General features: G+C 39.6%; 1 protein-coding gene across 1 annotated transcript; it reads left to right on the forward strand.

Moving 5' to 3' along the window:
- Positions 1-9: 9 nt before the first annotated feature.
- Positions 10-5,676, forward strand: IRF2BP2 (interferon regulatory factor 2 binding protein 2). Its single transcript, XM_014059372.2, has 2 exons — positions 10-1,323; positions 2,026-5,676. Exons 1-2 carry the CDS (start codon positions 303-305, stop codon positions 2,730-2,732), a joined length of 1,728 nt encoding a protein of 575 aa, XP_013914847.2. The 5' UTR covers positions 10-302; the 3' UTR covers positions 2,733-5,676.
- Positions 5,677-19,373: the final 13,697 nt, after the last annotated feature.

Here is a 19,373-nt window from a genome sequence, read left to right on the forward strand (position 1 = left end):
AGCAAGAGCGCGGTGCGGGCAGAGCGAGCGGTGTGTCGTACTGGGGGGTCGGAGGGAGCCTTGCTCGGGCGATGCATATCGCCACGTCCCCGGAGTCCAGGAAATAGGAGAGCCTGGCCGAAAGCGGAGGCGCTTCCCTCGCCTCGGAGCCGCGCTCGTTCGCCCAAGGAGCTGGCATTCAGGGCAAAAGGCTGCAGCACCAGTTGCAACACGCCGAGCCTCCCCGGTGGCAAGCCGAGCAGCGGTGGGGAAGAGGAGGTAGGGGACAAGGCGCGGGGCGCTCGCTGCCCCTGGACTCGGCCATGTCGTCCGCGGCGGTGGCGGTGGCCGCTGCCTCCCGCAGGCAGTCCTGTTACTTGTGCGATCTACCTCGCATGCCCTGGGCCATGATCTGGGATTTCACCGAGCCCGTCTGCAGAGGCTGCGTCAACTACGAAGGGGCCGACCGTGTGGAGTTCGTCATCGACACGGCTCGGCAGCTCAAGCGGGCGCACAGCTTCCAGGAAGGCCGGGCTCCGCCACCTCCGCACACCAAGCAACAACCTCCGCCGCTTAGCGCCAAAGACCTGCACTCGGCGGCGGTGGCCACGGCCGAGGCGGCATCCCGCGCTCCACCGCAGCCCCACGAGCGCTACTCTCTGGCTGCAGCGCTGGCGTCCTCCGAGCGGCCGCCTCCCCGCCTGGGACCCGAGTACGGCGGGAGCAGGCAGGTCAACGGCATCCTCGTCCCCAACGGTTTCTCCAAGCCCGAGGAGCCGCCCGAACTGAACCGTCAGAGTCCCAACCCGCGCCGGACTCACGCCGTGGCCCCCACTTTGGTGCCCCTCATGAACGGAGCCTCCCTGCCAGCCTCCATCAGCATCAGCAGCCGGGCGGCGGCGGCTGCAGCAGCCTCCTTGGCGGCTATCTCCGGAGCGCCGCCAACCTCGCTGCAGGTCTCGGTCTCCCAGGCGCAGCAGAGCCAGCAGCAGCCCGGGGAAGGGGGTGGGCACAAGCGGCCCGGCTCGGTGTCTTCCTCCTCGTCTGGGGGCGGCGGCGGCGGCGGTGCCAGCGACCAGGAGGGCAAGGAAAAGGGGCAACCGCAAGCGGCGCGGGGTTCGGCGGACCCTCTGGACCCACTCGGCGTGGAGAGCAAAGCCCGGGGGGCAGCGGCGGGCTCGGAGCAAGAGTGGTTGGGCAAACCCAAGACCGTGCGTGACACCCTGCTGGCTTTGCAGCACAGCGGCCATGCGGCGCCCTTCGAGAGCAAGTTCAAGAAGGAGCCCGGCATGGCGGGAGGGAGGCTCTTGGGCTACGATAGCAACGGGGCTGCGGCCAAATCAGGTGAGAAAGGCGGGCGTTTGGCGCGGCCAGTTGAGGTTCTTGTGGAGGGAGAACCGTTTCGCCCTTCCTCCCTGAAAAACCGGGTCAGGGGCCCTTTTTCAACCTCCTGTGCCTGGCTGTGGCAGCGTGCTCCGCGCGCGGAAGCAACATCTGCCGCGGGGAGGTTTCCCCTCCCTACTCCTGGCCACTTTCTCTTGCGAGGGGAGCTCTGGGGCAGGCGGGGCTGGGAAACGTTTTGCCTTCCTCCTCCTGCACCAGGCTAGAAGTCAGAGTGTGCAAATTAACAAACATGCGGAAGTTAGCCAGAGACTGGATGTGTATGGATAAATGTAGGGCTCTTCTCTATGTGAGTGGATTATGACGCATTGGGTGCACAATGACTGTGAATGTTTCCAGCCAGTGGAAAATTACAAGCATGCACTTGTTTCTTTGGCTCATGGCCACTAATGTGGGAGGAGGGAGGCACAATGTAGTTACATTTGACTGCAGTGTGTACCATAATAATATGAGCCCTTGGTCTATCTTGCAGAAGCTGATTCACAAACCCAGATAAAGTGAACTTTTATTGGTTTTAAGCTGGTCTTCCCCATTTGTATCTAGTGAGTAATTTGGCTGAGGTCCAGCTGCTTCAACTGACTAGAGTGATATAGGACACACCATGCTCTCTGCAACATGATCTCATCTCCCACTGCTTCTTTCTAGGGGCTCGGGCTGCGAGGAAGAGAAAGACTTCTCCAGAACCCGAAGGTGAAGTTGGACCTCCAAAAATCAATGGCGAGGCACAGTCATGGTTACCCACCTCATCAGAAGGGATGAAAATACCAATGGCAGCTGCATCTTTCATGTCCCCACCGCCACCAACTGCTTCGCCTCATTCAAATCGGACCACACCACCGGAGGCAGTTCAGAATGGTCAGTCCCCTATGGCTGCGCTCATTTTGGTTGCAGACAACGCTGGGGGCAACCATGCTTCCAAAGATGCCAACCAGGTTCACTCCACCACCAGGAGGAATAGCAGTAGCCCCCCTTCTCCATCCCCTATGAACCAAAGAAGGCTGGCCAGGGAAGTGCCGAGCCAAGGGGCAAATCCTGGAGGGATGGAACCAGTGCACCCTGTCAGCCTCCCAGACTCTTCTCTGGCAGCAAGTGTCCCCCTCTGCTGCACCCTGTGTCACGAGCGATTGGAAGACACCCACTTTGTGCAGTGTCCCTCAGTTCCGTCTCATAAGTTTTGCTTCCCTTGCTCTAGACAGAGCATCAAACAGCAAGGAGCTAATGGCGAAGTGTATTGTCCCAGTGGGGAGAAGTGCCCCCTAGTGGGATCCAATGTCCCTTGGGCCTTCATGCAAGGGGAGATTGCAACCATTCTTGCAGGAGATGTCAAAGTGAAAAAAGAGAGAGACTCATGACTTTTCCAGTTTTTCTTTGCAACGTCAAAAACGGCTTGAACTGTATATACCTATAAATACTATAAATATCTATATATATATTATATATATATATATATATCCAAGACAAGGGAAATGTAGACTTCATAAAACATGGCTGTATAATTTTGATTTCTTTTTTGAATACATTGTGTTTCTATATTTTTTGAAGACAAAGGTATGTACTTATAAATGCTCTTTTTTGTTGTTGTTATAGCAACTATTTGTTGTGCTTCCTTGGTGACAGTTACTGTTCAGTGTAGGCTGTGACTTGCGCTGCTTTTTTTAGAGAGCACTTGGCAAACCAGAAATGCTTCTAGCTGTAAATTGTATGCACTTGGTTTCTCCCCCCCCCCCCCCACTTTTTTTAAAAAATGCCAAATACATCTTTCAACATTGTAAAGATTGCCTTATTGTCTGTGGTTCCTTTTTTCCCCCTTTTCTTTTTTGCCCTTATTCATATTGAAGGCATTTTAGGTTTTAGAGAAATTATGGCATTAAAGAGATCATAGGATTCCAGCAAGGTTGCTATTCAGTCCAGTCCAAAGACCTGAAGCAATAGGGGTTTGTGTGGAAACATTATTCCTTCGCTGCTGCTGCAAAAACTGGCCAGATTCTTACAGTAATTTTTGCTTGTAGAAGGAAATTGTTTTTAGACTATTCAGCTTAAAGTGAGGTGCTATTGTGAGGCTGAGGAGGGTTTTTTTTTTTTTTTGGGTTAAAGGCAAAATAACCACAGTTGTAATAGTTGGTAGTAAGATTGCAAAACCGTTTTTGTCATGAATTGCTTAAGGTTCCTGCAGTTCTTTTGTGATAAATTTAATTATTGACTAGCCGTGCATTAGAACAGAACAGCACTGCCATCTTAACAAACTCACAACTTTTCAGCATCAACGAATTGACCGTTGCTATACCCTTCGTACTTGTATGGAAAAACACTGAGGTAGGTTTTAAGGATTTTTACAGTAGTGCAGAAGAACTTTCTTCTTAACACTGAAATGTTTAGAACTGTTGCTATTGTTATTGTTGCTGATGTCACCTAATTGAGTAGAGCAAAAGCAGAGTGGTAATGACAGCAGCAGAGAAGGTTTTGCTTGGCATGTCTGCATTGTCAGCAGAGAGATTAACGGGGATTTCTGTCTGAAATTTCCTAATCCATGTGTTGGAGGCAAAACAACCAAATCGTATTTAAAGGAAACAACCTAGGATTTAAATCTTGAATTTTTATGCAGGCATCCCATGCCTTCTGGACTAACTTCAACCATTATTTTGCATAGCTAGTATTTTCATCATGCTTCTTTTTGCATCAGAAGACAGACATTTTAGACAAACATCAACTGCTAGAAATAGACAAGACTCATTGTAGTGTTGCTGTGCTGTTCACTGTTGTGTTACCAACATTGCTGTACAACCACTTGCATTCATTATTGGTGACCACTTTAGCATATGGTCATAAATGATTATTTCAAACAACAGTTTGCCCCTCATGTTGTTAGCACGTAACAATATATTCTCTTTAGCTACATTTAATCATTTTATACTATTGGGTCAGACTGTTTTTAGGTGTTCATCTTCAGTCTTCTATTTAATGCTGGATAGATTTTGATAGGGTCCTTTTTTAGTGGTCAACACATTTGAAAACCTAACCTGCACATGGGCAATTCTTTTTTTAAAAAACATCTTAATAAGCACACCCACTAGCGTTGTGTTCCATATTACAGGTCAGTGTAATATTAAATAACAATTTTTGCATGATAAACCAATATTTGAAATTATAGAAATACATATAGATCAGACTGGTGTCTTATGTAAACACGTTTAGAAAGTTTGAGATGGGAAACGCACATATGTACAACTGTAAGGATTCTTTGGAGCCACTATAATTGTGGAAATAAGAATGTAGGCACTTTATTAAAAATTGGATTTCGAATTAATAGAGGATAAGTTCTTAAGAATCTTTTTGACATAATACCTCATGTATTAAACTAATTTGTATGAACAGTTTGCATTTTTATGTTAAAAAAATACCCCTACTAAAATTTTCATTGTGACATCTTGGCACGTAGTTCAGATTTGAACTTCTTAATCAAAGGAGGGATGAAAGTTCAGATTTGAGTTTCTTAATCCGAGGTGGGATGACAGTAACTTCTTTCTTCAAAATGCTATTCAAGCATGACAGATTATGGAGAGGCATTTCATTAGTTACAGTCTTCCTACTGTAGCTCAGTAATATCACTGTATGTTCTTTAAAGTAGTTCAATGAGTGGGATGTTTAAAGCTTGCCATGAACACAGCTGGAGCATATTTCAAGACTTTTATCTGTTCAGCCAGTTTCTTCCAAACCTCTGTTAAGGTAACAAGTTCTCATATATTTTATAAATTTATACTACAGAAATGACATAAAATTGTGATATGATTTTTTTTTAAAAAAAACACATTTCTGTGACTTCAATTGGCCTAATGTAATTTTGTTTGCTTTTTAAAATCGGTTTCAGCAGATAAGCATATATCCACATATATACATATACATTGATGCACACAATATGCTTCCCTGGCTACAAATTTTTTTCAAATGCTTTAGCTACAACAATACTACAGTTACTATCCAATAAACAAAACAAAAAACTTGATTCCATTGCAGCTAATGTGAACTTAATTGCTTATTTCAATGGAGTCAGATGTTGCACCCTTACATTTTTTTCCAGTTTTTAATGGTGATTCTTTGTATAGCAATAAAGCAAAATGTTGTTTAATGGAGAGTGTGATTGTCACAATCTCACCTTCGTTATACTTTTAAGTTACCATTATTAAAATGCCACCTGCACTATGCTTTCATTGTTTATAGTTGCTGAACTAACACATTACTATTTTTTCCTATTTTTTTAATCTTTTGCATTAAATAAAGTGAAATCAGGCATTTAAACACTTTCTGTGAATGTAGTCCTTTTTTATCATTTTATTTAAACAAAAAATAATCCTGCAGCTACTGACATAACCTAGTAGCCAAAGCAACTTTTTTTTAGATTATTTTCTTTAATTAGGTGATAGGGAAGAATAGAACAAAATGTCATCAGAAAATATTTTTTCTTCTTAATAAGGAGAACTCTTCCCTTTTATCTCAAGGTGCACAGAATCCAAGCAATTGGGAAGGGAAAGGAAAACATACAACTGGATACTAGTTATGGTATATTTGAGCTAAATACACTATGAAATCATACTTAGGAAAAGGTTTATTTGTGGAGTTCTCCCAATGGCTTTTTATGGCAACAGGATCCTGAGAAATTTCTTCTGTACCCCAGCCAGAACTTCTCACTTTACTTCCAGGGAGAATAGATACAGTGTTCTGCTGACATGAGAGGGAGCCATTGAGGAGAGATCTGATGTTGCAGTTTTGTGGAAGCATTTTTTGAGTTGAAGACAGAACACTCATATGAATCATAAAAATGCTGCACTTACTATATTTAGGCAGAAGAAAGGTTCCTTGGACATAATCTTAAGTAAATATGTTTAGAATTGAAAGAAACACTTCTAAAAATGTTCACTACAGGGAAAAACAGTAGAAAACATGCACCAATGCAGCTTAGATGTCCAGTCAAAATACAGAGAAGGTGCTGTAGTTGAAATTCTAATGATGTATGCATAATGAGTCTTGATCAGACTCGGTGCTGGAGAAGAATTGGAGATTATAATATATTTATATAAATTTTACAAACATTGCCATTTCAAAGATACAATGCAATGACTTACATGGGGTTTTACAAGTTCAATGCAAAGATTTTAAGAGCGCTGCTCTTGCCATTAGCTTAGTAGTGAAAATTGTACTATTAAAGCAAGGATTTTACAAGGATTACCATTAATAAATATATTTAACCAATGAGTTCAATAGACCCACCAGAGCCATTTTTTTTTGGAATCAAGATTAGTTGAATGCTGAACTGAGCTATAAAGGACTACACTATCTAATCAATGCCATTAAAATTTGGCCCTTCAATTTTGCTGAAAGTTTCCAGCTTATGGAACATATACACATTTGTATTTGAGGAGATGGGGTAGGAATCAAATTGTAAAAGTAATGTATATAACCAGATAGTGCATTTAATTATATTACACTAATTTCTGCAAACTTTTTTACATTTTTACAAACACAAAAACTCTAAAATCACTCCCATATATTGGAAATAAGACAAATTAATCAGTGGATTGATTGGTTATGAGGACATCTAATGTGATCATAAAATGTAGTCAGTTAAAAGCAATCTCTACTTTTGCTTAAGGATCATACTGGACTTAAAAATGTTAATAACTATAATGTACATGAAACTAACAAGGTAATTGGATTTCTTAAAAACATGGAATGACCAAAGGGAATTCTTCATTTTACATAAACATAACTGATTTTTATTTTTTAAAAATCTCTTCCTCTCCCACATATATCTTTAAGGTAAATCTGTTGTCAAAAGTGCAGATCAACTATTATAACCCAAGCAGAGCAAAGTTCCTCTTGCTCTGATTTCTTTAGACAAATAATTCAAAAAATGTTCTGCCAAATCTAGGTAGGCCACACAAAATTCTGACTCACTATCATTTACTTGCCTGTGCTCAAAAAATACAGAATGAGAAGAAACGCCTCTCCTTTATCATAGATGAAGGTCAGACTGTACTAACAGATAAATGGAATGTATATTTACCAATTGCATCATTCCAGACTTTGTAGCTGGGATGCTCAGCTACTCATTCAATGTCTTTGACTAAGAGGAAATGATCATAAATCCTTATAAAGGCTTTCATTTTGCAATGATAATTTACTCTCAATGTTCTATCCTATGAATGCTTATGGACTAAAGGTGAGTAGAACAGTCTTCTAAATAAAGGTGTGTAGGTCTATAATGTTAATTACATTTGAAGAAATTCTTAAAGTTAACTCTTAATTAACTGATACTTGTATGCTATTGCTTTATAATATAAATAACTGATGTATCCTTATTTTAATTTAGGTTACCACAGTAGTTGCATAAGTAAAATGCATTAAGGGCACATATAATATTTTTTAAGCTGAACTATCCCAGATGTTCTTTCTCACTTCTATAAAGGTTATTAACTTTTCTAACACTTTCAGGCAAAAATCCAGTGCTGAACTCTTTGTATGTACGTGATTTCAACTGAAACTACTTTCAAGTAAATGTAACAGCTACTTATATTAAAATTAGAAATAACTGTCTGCAAATTGTAGCCTGATATATGTAATTCCAGGCCTAAATAATACAATTTAGAAATACATTCTACTCAGTTGCACAGAACTTATATTCACATAGTAAGTTTAGGTTGATGAAAATTTATTTTTCTAGCTATAGCTCTATGTGCATTGGTGAACAGATTTCCCAGTTTTCTATCGAAGTATTATAAATTATATTTATCTCAGGATGATTATGTTACAATTAAAAGGACACAAATGGATTCTTTTAAATATGGACATTATTTCCTAGTTGTCAGGATTGTGTTACCGTCTGTTTCTACACAAAAACATAGACAATGATAGGAGTTTTAGACTTTTGTTTGCTTACTATTTTACCCATTCATGTAATATGATCTATAGAACTATAGATCCTATAGCATATATTGCAATCTTCTTGTACCCTAAAAGATAACAGAATGGCACTAACAGAATTGTTTTGTAGTGTTGATCTTGATCAACAAGGATTGATAAAGGTGCTGGGAACTCTCCAATGTCCTTAAGGGACCTGGCCTTATGTTCCTTTTATAAGCAGAAGTGCTCAAAGAGAAGGGAAACAAAAAGGTGAAATGTCCAGTTCAGTCATGCTGATAACAGATTCTCACTAGTTGAAAAGTAATAGGATTAGTAATATTAATGGATGCTAGAACATAATAATTCAGCAACCTAAATCCAGCCTGAATGGTAGGGTAAAAATACAGGATGATTGGACAGATGGAGGATAGATTAGACAGACAGACAGATAAATATGGACAGACATCTCCTTCAAAAGCACATCAAAAACATCCTGAAAGAAGACAATATCAAACTATTTCTGTTGTCAAGAAAACAGCACAGAAATGTTTAGGTATCAGCAGGAGCTAAGTTTTACTCAAAGAAGCCCCTATTTTAAGACGGACACTTTCAAAGTTTGCTGACCTAACCCATTTGCCAAGGTTCATACACTACATTAACTTACAAAACTGGCAATCATACCTTACCCTAGTATGATTAAGACCCTGAACTACAGCCCAAGAAGTCATGCAAGCTAAATGGGTCATTTTATTTATTTATTTATTTACTTGCCTCCCTACGTTCCTACTTACTATTTGACTTAAACACCATGCAATCATAACTTACAGCAGCTTACAGACTTACGAACAGTGTGAAGGTTAAAACTACCAAGATAAATTTCTCAACTCCAAGGAATTTCACATATAGAAAGCATTCTCTGGGAGAAAATGAACAAATGAATAAAGCCAATTCCACAGGTCCCAAACATCTGCTGAAACAGACATGTCTTAATAGCTTTATGGAAAGTCAGAAAGAGCTGAAACCTGTCTAATGTTGACAATGGACATTAGACAATGAACAATGGATCTCTGAGACCATTTTGTTCCAGAGAAAAGGGACAGTGACTGAGAAAGACCAACTTCAAAATCCTGCAGATGACTTCAATAATCTAGAGAGAGGCACTCTCTTCCAGATATTATGCTAGTTAATTAACTCTTTGCTCAACTTATCCTAGTTCCTGTTATGGCAAAAAAATGAAGGGGAAATGGTAGGCATGCCATTGCCTTCAGTTCCTGGGGAACAGGGATAAGATAAAAAAAATCAACTGTTAAAATTTGCTATAGTCAAATTCAGCCAGTTAGGGAATGTCCATTTCAACCATATCCATTCCTCTCTATATGAGATCTAATTGTCCTGCAACTAGCCAGTTTCCCATTATCTCACTCTGGAGCAATGTTTCTCAATCTTGGCAACTTTAAGATATATGGACAGCTGGAGAATGTGAAGTCCATAGATCTTAAAATTTCCGAGGTTGAGAAATACTGCTCTAAAGGATTTAGTTCATGGGTGTCCAACCTTTTGGCTTGTCTGGGCCACACTGAGAGAAGAGGAATTTTCTTGCACTGCATATAAAATATACACATATACATACATACATACATACATACATACATACATACATATATACATACAACACACACACACACACACACACACCAATCACATAACATTAAAGTTTACGATCTTGTGGGGCTGCATTGCTAGCTTTCCAGCCCATGGGCTGCAGGTTGGACAAGACTGACTGAACAATTATGGCAGAGTCTATTTCCTTCTTTCCTAGGTCATTTTTGCATTATATGCTTTTTATTTTATGTTATTTTAGTTTGAGAGATACCCAAATGAAGTGTGGCAGAAAGGGAAGACAAACCAGCCTAGAAAACTCCAACCAGAGCCTTGAAGTCATATCCATTCCAGTGCTTGTTGTGGTGCCTTGACTAGCAGATGGTCTCGCTGCTTGCTGGTGTGCTAAAAGGAACCTGCAGCAAAGATAAAGGGTACCTTGTTCATCGTGACTAGTTTACTCATCATAACTAGCACATTCACAACCCAATAATGCTATTTGGCAGTGACTCCAGGAAGACAGATCAAAGACAGCATAGGAATTGGCAATGAGGACAACAAATTGTATGACAAGATTGGTTTGTGCTAGCTTAAGTGGAATGGAACAGATAGCACTTTAGATCAGTGTAAAAGACTGATATAAAGATCAGAAGTCATATTTTGAAAGCTATAATCTTCCTGTTGTGCTGGTGAGCTTCCCAGAGTCATAAGACTGACTAATTAAGGGGTGGGGAGGAGGGTAAGCATGTCTTAGTAGGCTTTTATCTGATCTAGCAAGATGACCCGTTTATTCTGGCTTTCTCAAATCTCAAAGACTGTTGTTCATTTTAACGAGATCACTAACCCAGGCACATGCACACAAGTAAGCTAGCCAAGGTTTGACTCAATGTTTACTAGTGAAAATCAAAACATTGAGGTTTGTTTGCCAAGGAAGATCCCTCACAGAAGAAACATGAATTGCTTTTCAGAATTATCGTTTCATGTGTGCAATTTCAGAACCAATTTTAGAAAGCAATGTGGCTGAAGAAATTATAGATCTGCTGAGCTGTAAATAAATAAAAGTAGGATTTGCTATTAATCATCACAGGTTGAAGCACCAATTTCACATAGGAAGAAAGCACTTTGACAGCACTGCAGAAAGAAAGGTCCCTGCTTCTGGATCCAGGTTGTCAAGACAAGAAATGATTTACCCTAGAGTACCAAGGATTTCCCTTTTGGGTACTACCATGTTTGTGATTCTACTATTCTCCACAATGCTTCCTTTTGGCTGAGATTAGCTTCAAGGTGAGAAAGTGATCCTTAAGTGGTTTCTGGGAATCTTGGAGATGAATCATCTGATTACCAGCAGTATATGTTGGAGCCTGTCCCTTTGTTATATGATGAATGGTAAATGAGATAGGAAATACTGTGCTACTGGCAGATGGTGTCTTTGACAAAGAAAACTATATTAGCAAGTTCCCTTAGGAAATATTTAGAAACTACTCATAGGAGAATGGAAAACTACCTTATATTGACTCAGCTAATTTTGAGTCCTTTTCTAGTTTTTGTTTTTTGTTTTGCATACATGTTTCTCTTACTATCTTGTTATCAAGTACAGCGTACTTAGCAAGATCAATTAGATAGCTTTTCAGGGAACTGAGTTTTTTTCCCTGGGAAACTGTTTTAAGCTTTGAGTGATAACGCTTGTGTCATCTGAATGATAAACCTTGGCCATTCCTATTTTAAAGTTTATTATCAAATTGGCAGAGAATAGTGATAATTGTGCATGAGGGATTTGGATGGGGTGGGAGGAAAGGATAAATTATTCTTGCCTCTCCGATACTGAAGATGAGAAGCTATGAGTGAAACACCATGATTCTATCCAAGGAATCCCATCTAAATTTTAACTTAATGAAACCTCTTGCAATAGGAATCATAATCCTAAAATATTGCAAGCCATCTACAAATCAGTGGGACTTATTTCCATCTAAAATGCTTAAAAGAGTGCATCTAAATCAGTGGTGGGATTCAAAATATTTTACTACCGGTTCTGTGGGTGTGGCTTGGTGGGCGTGGCAGGGGAAAGGATACTGCAAAATCCCCATTCCCTCCCTACCCCACTAATCTACTTTCCAGCTCCGTTCTCCTGTTCACGGCAACTGAAGATCAGCTGAGAGGCTGGGAGGCAGCAGGGGCGGGGCCAGCCTATTTGCCTCTTCTCCGAATTACTCAAAATTTCTGCTACCGACTCTCCAGAACCTGTCAGAACTGGCTGAATACCACCTCTGATTTAAATATTTCCTTTTGCCTGAGTTGATGTACAAAGATTGCTTGCAGTATATTGTTTGCAAGAAAAACTACATCTTGGGGAAATCATGGAGAGTCAACTTCATAGCTGGCATTCTCTTGTATTCACACAGATAGAGAAGCTATTTCTTTTAATGCACACATATTTTCAGTTACTGAGAAAAATCACACAACCAAATCAGAAATAACTTCTGTAGCACCAGGGTTTTTACAAAACATCAGCCTTGTTATTTTAAAGGGGTTAAAAATGAAGTGACTCTATGCTAGTAAATAATTAACTTGTTTACCAAGCACTTGAACTGCCATCTAGCCATGTGGTCTCTGTCATTAAGGTTTGTTCAAGGTGCACATTGCTCCAAGCAAAGTCCTAAGTCCAAATACTAATATTTACACAGCCATATTCACCTTCGCCTTCAAAGACTATAATCTTGAGTATTATTTCTTCACCCCTGCCAATATCAACTGGCAAGCTTTCCTCCTATCCTACAGCTCAGCCCTGCACCGTTTAAAACTTGTTACTACAAGGAATGTTTTTTTGGAATGGTTGGAAGTGGCGGAAAAAAACTGATTTGTGGGGTGTACAGGGAACCATGTGTTTTGATGTTCATGTTAATCTATAGGCCTGAAATGTGTTACAAACTCTTGGGCTGGGACAAGTGCCAAACTAATATATTGTATCATAATTCAGCATGTAGAGAAAACTGTAATTCAGGGTGTGACCACCACAAAATCCTTGTGTTTTTAACAGTTCATAGCAGGTAATCAGCAGGTGACTCTTCCATCGAATCTTACCAGTCTGGAAAAGCTGGACTTAAAACAGCTTTCCCAGGGGGAAAAAAAACCTTGGTTCCCTGAAAAGCTATCTAATGAATCTAGCTAAATACACTGTATTTGGTAGCCTTACTCATAACACTGAAGCATCATAGAGGCCAAATCCTCAAGAGTAGACCTCAGGAGCAGGTCTTACCTGAATTGTGTTTGGTATTTCTGGGTTGCACACAAAGGCAAAACCAACCACACTCTGCTATATTTTGAAACAAAAACTTAGCTCTAAATATGCAAAGACTTTAATACAAGTCAACATAAATGTCCATAAAAGTAAAAAAAAAAAGTCATCCTATTTCCCGCCACTCAAGAGCTCAGCCTCCCCAGACACAGCCTCGCTTATTTCAAAAGGCAGATACATTGAGTCTCTGACTCGCTTTCCTCTGCTATACAAGTTCTGAGAAACCTAACTCATTTTTAAGAGGAAGTTGTAAAAAAAAATTACACACAAACCAGCAAGGCTAAAGTTCATTACTACGCATTCCTCCCAGTTCCTCTCTTAAACCTTGACCTAAGAAACATGGAAGAGTTTGCAATTAAAAAAAAAAAAACCCGATCCGGGCAATTTCGAAAGGTACATTTTAGGGAATTCAGAGAAATGAAGCACTTTTTATTATTCAGCCTTCCCGACAGCCTCGTTTTCCCTCCCTTCCCTCCCTGAGCTGCCTGCAAAAAAAAAAAAAATGCTAGCTCATCACGTACCGCTGCAGGGCACGGAGGGCAAAGCCACAAGCTGCGGAAGCCGCTGCCTCAACTCGAGCAAACCCCGCCTAGCAAGGAAACGGCCCCCGCTATAATTAGAGCCAGCGGGGCAGGCGCAGGCTCAGTGTTTCCTCGCAGGCGAGATCGGTTTCGGGCCTCCCTGTGTGTCCAAAACTGAGCCGTACCAAGAAAGGCTTTATAGCTGCTGACTCCAGCCTTTTTGTTCGAACCAGGGTCACCTCGTGCTGAACCAAATATAGTCAACGGCAGAGGCTAGCTGAGCCCTCGGCAAAGAGGAAGAATGTGGCGGCCTTGCGCAAACGGTGACGTGTCGCGCAGCCACCCGCTGGGCGGGCAATGGACCAGGGTTGCCTTGTTTCCCCCTTCCTGCTTTTGCTTGCGATTCGTTGCCTACAAGTCCCTTGAGGCCGCTGACTCATTCGCCGAATTGTTGAGAGTAAATTGTTGCTTCTTCAGCAGAATCTGCATTGCTCAAATAGTCCAATGTTTTTTTTTAAATAAAATGCGTAGAATCATTTAGAGATACGACATGTATGTATCCTTTACGCCGATCCCTCCCACATTCTGTTTAGAACCTAACTCGGTCCCTAGAGTTCGATATAAGGTAGGTGGTTATATAAATGTTTTACATTAATAAGTAAAAATAAACTACGCGCAGCAGAGGCTTGTTTTCTGAAGAGTCATATAGTAGTTCCTACTGTCACTTCCAATTGATCCCCCATCCCCCAAAACATTATTCAGGTTCTTTGGAATGAAAGGTAAATATTTCTTATTTTCATGTCAAAGCCATTAATAAGTCCCATTCCATTCAAGTTCAGTTCAACTCCATTCTGTCCTTAAAATGCACTTTTTAAACATATGATTTTTCAAATTATTTTTATTTTGAATACAAATAATACAAACATAATACATATAAATATAAATACAAAAATAAAAAATACAAATATTGCAGTCCCCCCCCCCCACCATTTTTTCTTACATATTTCTTATATTTTAAAATGCATTTTATGAGGAATTTTTTAACTACACCACTATAGTGAAATACTTTTTGGAAAAGATGAGAAGCATGCTTTAAACATTGATGGAGTTATAAATACATAAGGGAAGCAGTGGAATATTGTATTAAATAAAATGTAGTTATTTTAATTCAGCAAAATGTTCATATTGACTTTGCAATAGCTATTCATCAATGGAAAGAAATTAGGCCTAGTCAGAGTATCCAACCCAGGCGTCCCCAAGCCCCGGGCCTGTGGCCCACTACTGGGCCGTCAGCTGTTCAGAACTGGACCATGGAAGTGGCAGGTGAACGCATGTGTGTGCGCATCCCCACGTGCATGAGTGGTAAGTGATTGTAGATAGATCACACTCTAGAGGTTCGTAACTTCACCACATTATATGGAGTGATGACTCTTGTGTAGGTTCAGATGACCTCAGGACATTGAGTTTCCTAATAATAAATATTTGAATCGATTTGTCTAGTGGAACAACTCAAGATTTGATCTCGGAGAGTTTTCAGCTAGATATCTGCTATAGCCAGTTTCTGCAACCTACAAAATTGGAACATAACTACAAGAATTAGTGGGCACGAAGAAGTGAATCCAACCCAAGAATCATAGAACCACACTATTTACTGAAATGGAAGATATACAGAATGCAGTCTTGGATGATATATGTTGTTATTTACCTAAACTCATTTATAACCTGAATTGCTATCTAGTTAATGAGAGCCTCAAATATTTTCAAAATCTCAGTAGGAGAAAGAAAACTTCAGCTTTCCATGAAGAGTTGTTTTCCTTGTATTCTGGACTTCCACTTCCAAAAAGACTTTGATAGTATCAGATTGGAGAAAACAAGATTATTTTAACAATAATATGCACTATTTTTGTGATGAGGTTTGCACTACACCATCATTTGTCATTTGAAATGGTGTGGTTTACAAATATTTCTTACATTACCCTCATAAAATGGATATTTGCCTTTAATGTTGATTTTTAGATATGGAGAAAGTAATGTAGAAAAGGGTTTAGAAACAACACCTGGAGAAACAACCAGAACTTATTTTTCTTAAAGAAGATGAAAATGATTAAAGATGTCATTCCATCAAGATCTGTAACAGGTATTCCACATAAAACTTTGTCCTATAACATTATTTCTTTTAAACTATTACCATTGCTGTCCACCCAAGTAGCAACTTCACTGTGGGGTTTATTTTAATAATGAAAACAGGATAGAAAAATAATAAATGGTAGTTCATTCTCCAAATGAGTGGAAGATGCTTATTGTTTATATGTGAGAACAATCTTCTGTTTCTTTGTTTTTAGCATATTCAAATATTGGAAAAGATGAGCATGTTGGCAGTTCATCACATTTCTATACTGTCCAACAATGGAAGCCTCTACAAAAAATAAAAAGGATAACAGTTTGTAATAGGAAGGCATTAAATTATTTATTTATCAACTGCCTTTATAGCTCTGTTTTCTGTTAAAGCCCATATTATCTCTACAATTATCCCACAGTGAGACACATTGGCCTGAGGGAACAATGATTCCTCCAGAGAGCTTTGTGGTCAAGCAGGATCTTACTGGTCCCAGTCAAACACTTTATTACTTCACCACAGTGGGTTTCGTGTATCATAGGGTGGATAACCTTGATGACATCACATACACTAGTTATTAATCATAGTTTTAGGGAAATTGTTTTTCTGTAATCTCTTTCTAGGTAGGTATGATAAGTAGGGAGTGGTAGTCTTTGAATTCCTAGCTAGGTAGCAGCACCAAGCTAGTATTGGTTGTTGTCAAAAATCAAAGCAGGATCGGACTTAGATGGAAGACCACCAGCAAATTCTAGGGTTAAAGGTTAGATTTGGAAGTTAAGAAAAGAAATCCCAGAAGAAGACAGTAGGAAACAGCTTAAAGATTGTTCCCTAGATAACTACATGGACTATATCAGCTTTATTTTTATTGTTGAACAACCTACAAAATCTCTTTCATCAAGGGCCAACAAAAAAAAAGTATAGGTCTACTCCTCTCTTAAATCAGATTTTAAAATTACTTTCAACTTTTAAAAAGTTATTGACTATTTCCCTCAAGGAAACAATAATCATGTCATGCCCTAATTATTTTTTTCTCTTTGCTGTTGAGGGGTTATTTTATGTATTATTGTGTCTAAAAATTTATTGAGATTACAGTGGATTTACCAGACAGAATCCAAGTTGCCCGACTGCTGTTCAAGCCAATACAAATAATAACTAATCTCTTAGTGCTGCTTTCTCTTTGATCTTGTCTTACTCAATAGCAGTAAGATGTTCCTGGCAGAGTATTTCTGCACTTGCATGAATGTTAGTGCCTTGGCCTTGTGCCACTTCTCCAAAGAAGGAAGAATAATGGATTTTGGGTTTTAAAATAATTTTGTATATGAGCTTAGAGGTGGTGGAAAGCGCCAGAGGGACAGTTTGAAAGGCAGAAGTTGTTTATCTATCTACAGTCTAGAGTTCAACATTAACCATAAATTTATATTTCTTTACTGTCACCATGGATGTATCCTGACTTTAAAAATATAATGAAATTCTTTTGGCATAATCAGTTTGTTTAAAAGCAGTATGAAACGTTTAGGGGTTTTCTCCCTGAGCCATCTGCTGGGGCAGTGGTTTTTAAGTGCAGGGTTAACCTAAGATATATGGTGCCTGAGGTGGAAAATCAAAATAGTGCTCCTTTCTAATAGCATTTGAAAGCTGCTGTCTGAGAAAGCCACATCGTTTAATCTAAACCTGGTAGGCCTCACATTGCTTAAGACTTTTGTAACTGGAAAGCAGCCAGGAAGTTTCTTTACAAGAACTGTGTTAAACTCCTAAAGTAATGTCTTTCCATTGTTCTAGCTAAGGGTGGAGAATTCAGAATCCTTCAGAGTTTACAGCTTAATTCCCAGCCTTTCTCACACAAGGCATGTTGGGTAGGACTACTGGGAATTGCAGATGAGCAACACTGGGAGTACATGATCCATTTCCTAGGTAAATATCTTTCCCATGTCCTGGGCAAAAGCCTACCCTCTTGCATTAATAATTACACAGCAGTAATTTGAGTTCCACAAAATTATCGTTTGTTGCTGTTAAGGCTGCAGTTCAAACTGAGGCAGTTCATAACAGCTGGAAATCCCCATGTTTCTTGTGCCTATTGAAGGTACCATTAGCATCTCTTCAGATGTTTGCAGGATTCAGCAGTTTGCTCAAAGCTGCCTGGGGAATTCTAGAAGTTTAAAGTCCACACACCTTAAAAGTTTTTAAGGTTGAGAAATCCTGGCCTAGAAGTAAAAGATTGTTAGGATGAAATATAACAATAATAATATGAATTTGTCTAGCTGCTGCTAAAAAACACAGGGGTAACATCAATAAAAGAGAGCTGGGACATTAATAAAAATTAATCATGCAAAGCAAGACATTTTTAATGCTATTTTTGTTTAAGATTGCTAAATTATAATCTAAAAATGCACAATCAAATTATCTAGAGTTGGCCTTTTTACTGTATTTGTGTTTTAAAAAAATAATTATGAATGTTTTCTAGTTAATTGGGCAATTTTTCATTAATTTCATTAGGTTTTTGTTTCAGTATTTGTATTGATATCTAAATCATTTGGAATAAATTCAGCTATTTTTAATGTTGGAAAATTATACATCTTGTTGTCATTATTTTTAGAGAGGGATAGAGTAGCAAGAATTGTCAGAATTTACAAACATTTGCATGATAAGCAAAATATTAGAGGAAACTAATAAAATCATATGATTTGTGGAGATAGAATAAATATAAGAGAAAAAAAGATTTAAGCATGGTGGGTAAAAGTGATGAGTGGTTCTTATTTCGTTCAATAATGAACATTTGTTATCTGTATAGCCTATGTTTAACAAAGATAGTACTTCAGAAAAATGACATTCTTGCATATTTTTCTAGGAGCCACTTTTGATGGAATTAGGCCATAAATGCTTTATATTAAAGGAGAAAAGGATTCATTGTAACACTTCAGAGATCAATTACCATTATAATCTGATTAAAACATATTTTATTCTGTCCCCCAAATACATTCAGCCAATATTCTCAGCGAGCCATACATTCTCAGAGTTTTTCTCACTTGCATCTAAGCACAGGACAGAAATGCCCTGGCAATCTCTTTTTTCCCCACCAAGTCCCCATAACACTATGGTAACGTAGCCCCATTCCAATCCTGAAGCAGCCTTATATGTTCCAATGTCGGGGATGTTTCAGTCTTTAAACTGGCAGCAAACTCTCAAAATATTATATGGGTTGCTTCCAGTGGCACAGTCGGGTGACTCTAGGGGAGAGGATGACCCTGATATTCATTAGTCATTTCAAACTGGTGTCCAACTCTTTTGTTGCTGATCCCTAAATGCTCTCCTCCAGGGCAGCTGTGTTAGCTTTTGGGTAGCCGGAGAGTCCCACTGTTTCAAACTAGAACGTTCCCTTATATCCACCATTTCCTGATGCCCATTTTTAAGAGATGATGGGTTCTGAGAGATAGTAAATTCACCAGGATAGGCTCTTTGAAACTCACTGCCTGCCTAACAAGATAGAATGAATACTGGAGTTTTACAAATGGTTGCATCTATCAGCTTAGCATTCTTTCAAAACTCCCCACCTACACAAACCAGTTGATGAAAT

Source organism: Thamnophis sirtalis, unplaced genomic scaffold (assembly GCF_051295495.1).
Source record: "Thamnophis sirtalis isolate CommonGarterSnake01/CBP01778 unplaced genomic scaffold, rThaSir2_p1.2 scaffold_6, whole genome shotgun sequence".
Lineage (NCBI taxonomy): Eukaryota > Metazoa > Chordata > Lepidosauria > Squamata > Natricidae > Thamnophis > Thamnophis sirtalis.

What these genes read in the sequence shown, in the direction of transcription:
- IRF2BP2 (XM_014059372.2), top strand. Translation starts at nt 303, where the DNA reads ATGTCGTCCGCGGCGGTGGCGGTGGCCGCTGCCTCCCGCAGGCAGTCC. An exon ending in CGGGGCTGCGGCCAAATCAG is followed by an intron (nt 1,324 to 2,025) that starts GTGAGAAAGGCG and finishes GCTTCTTTCTAG; the next exon opens with GGGCTCGGGCTGCGAGGAAG.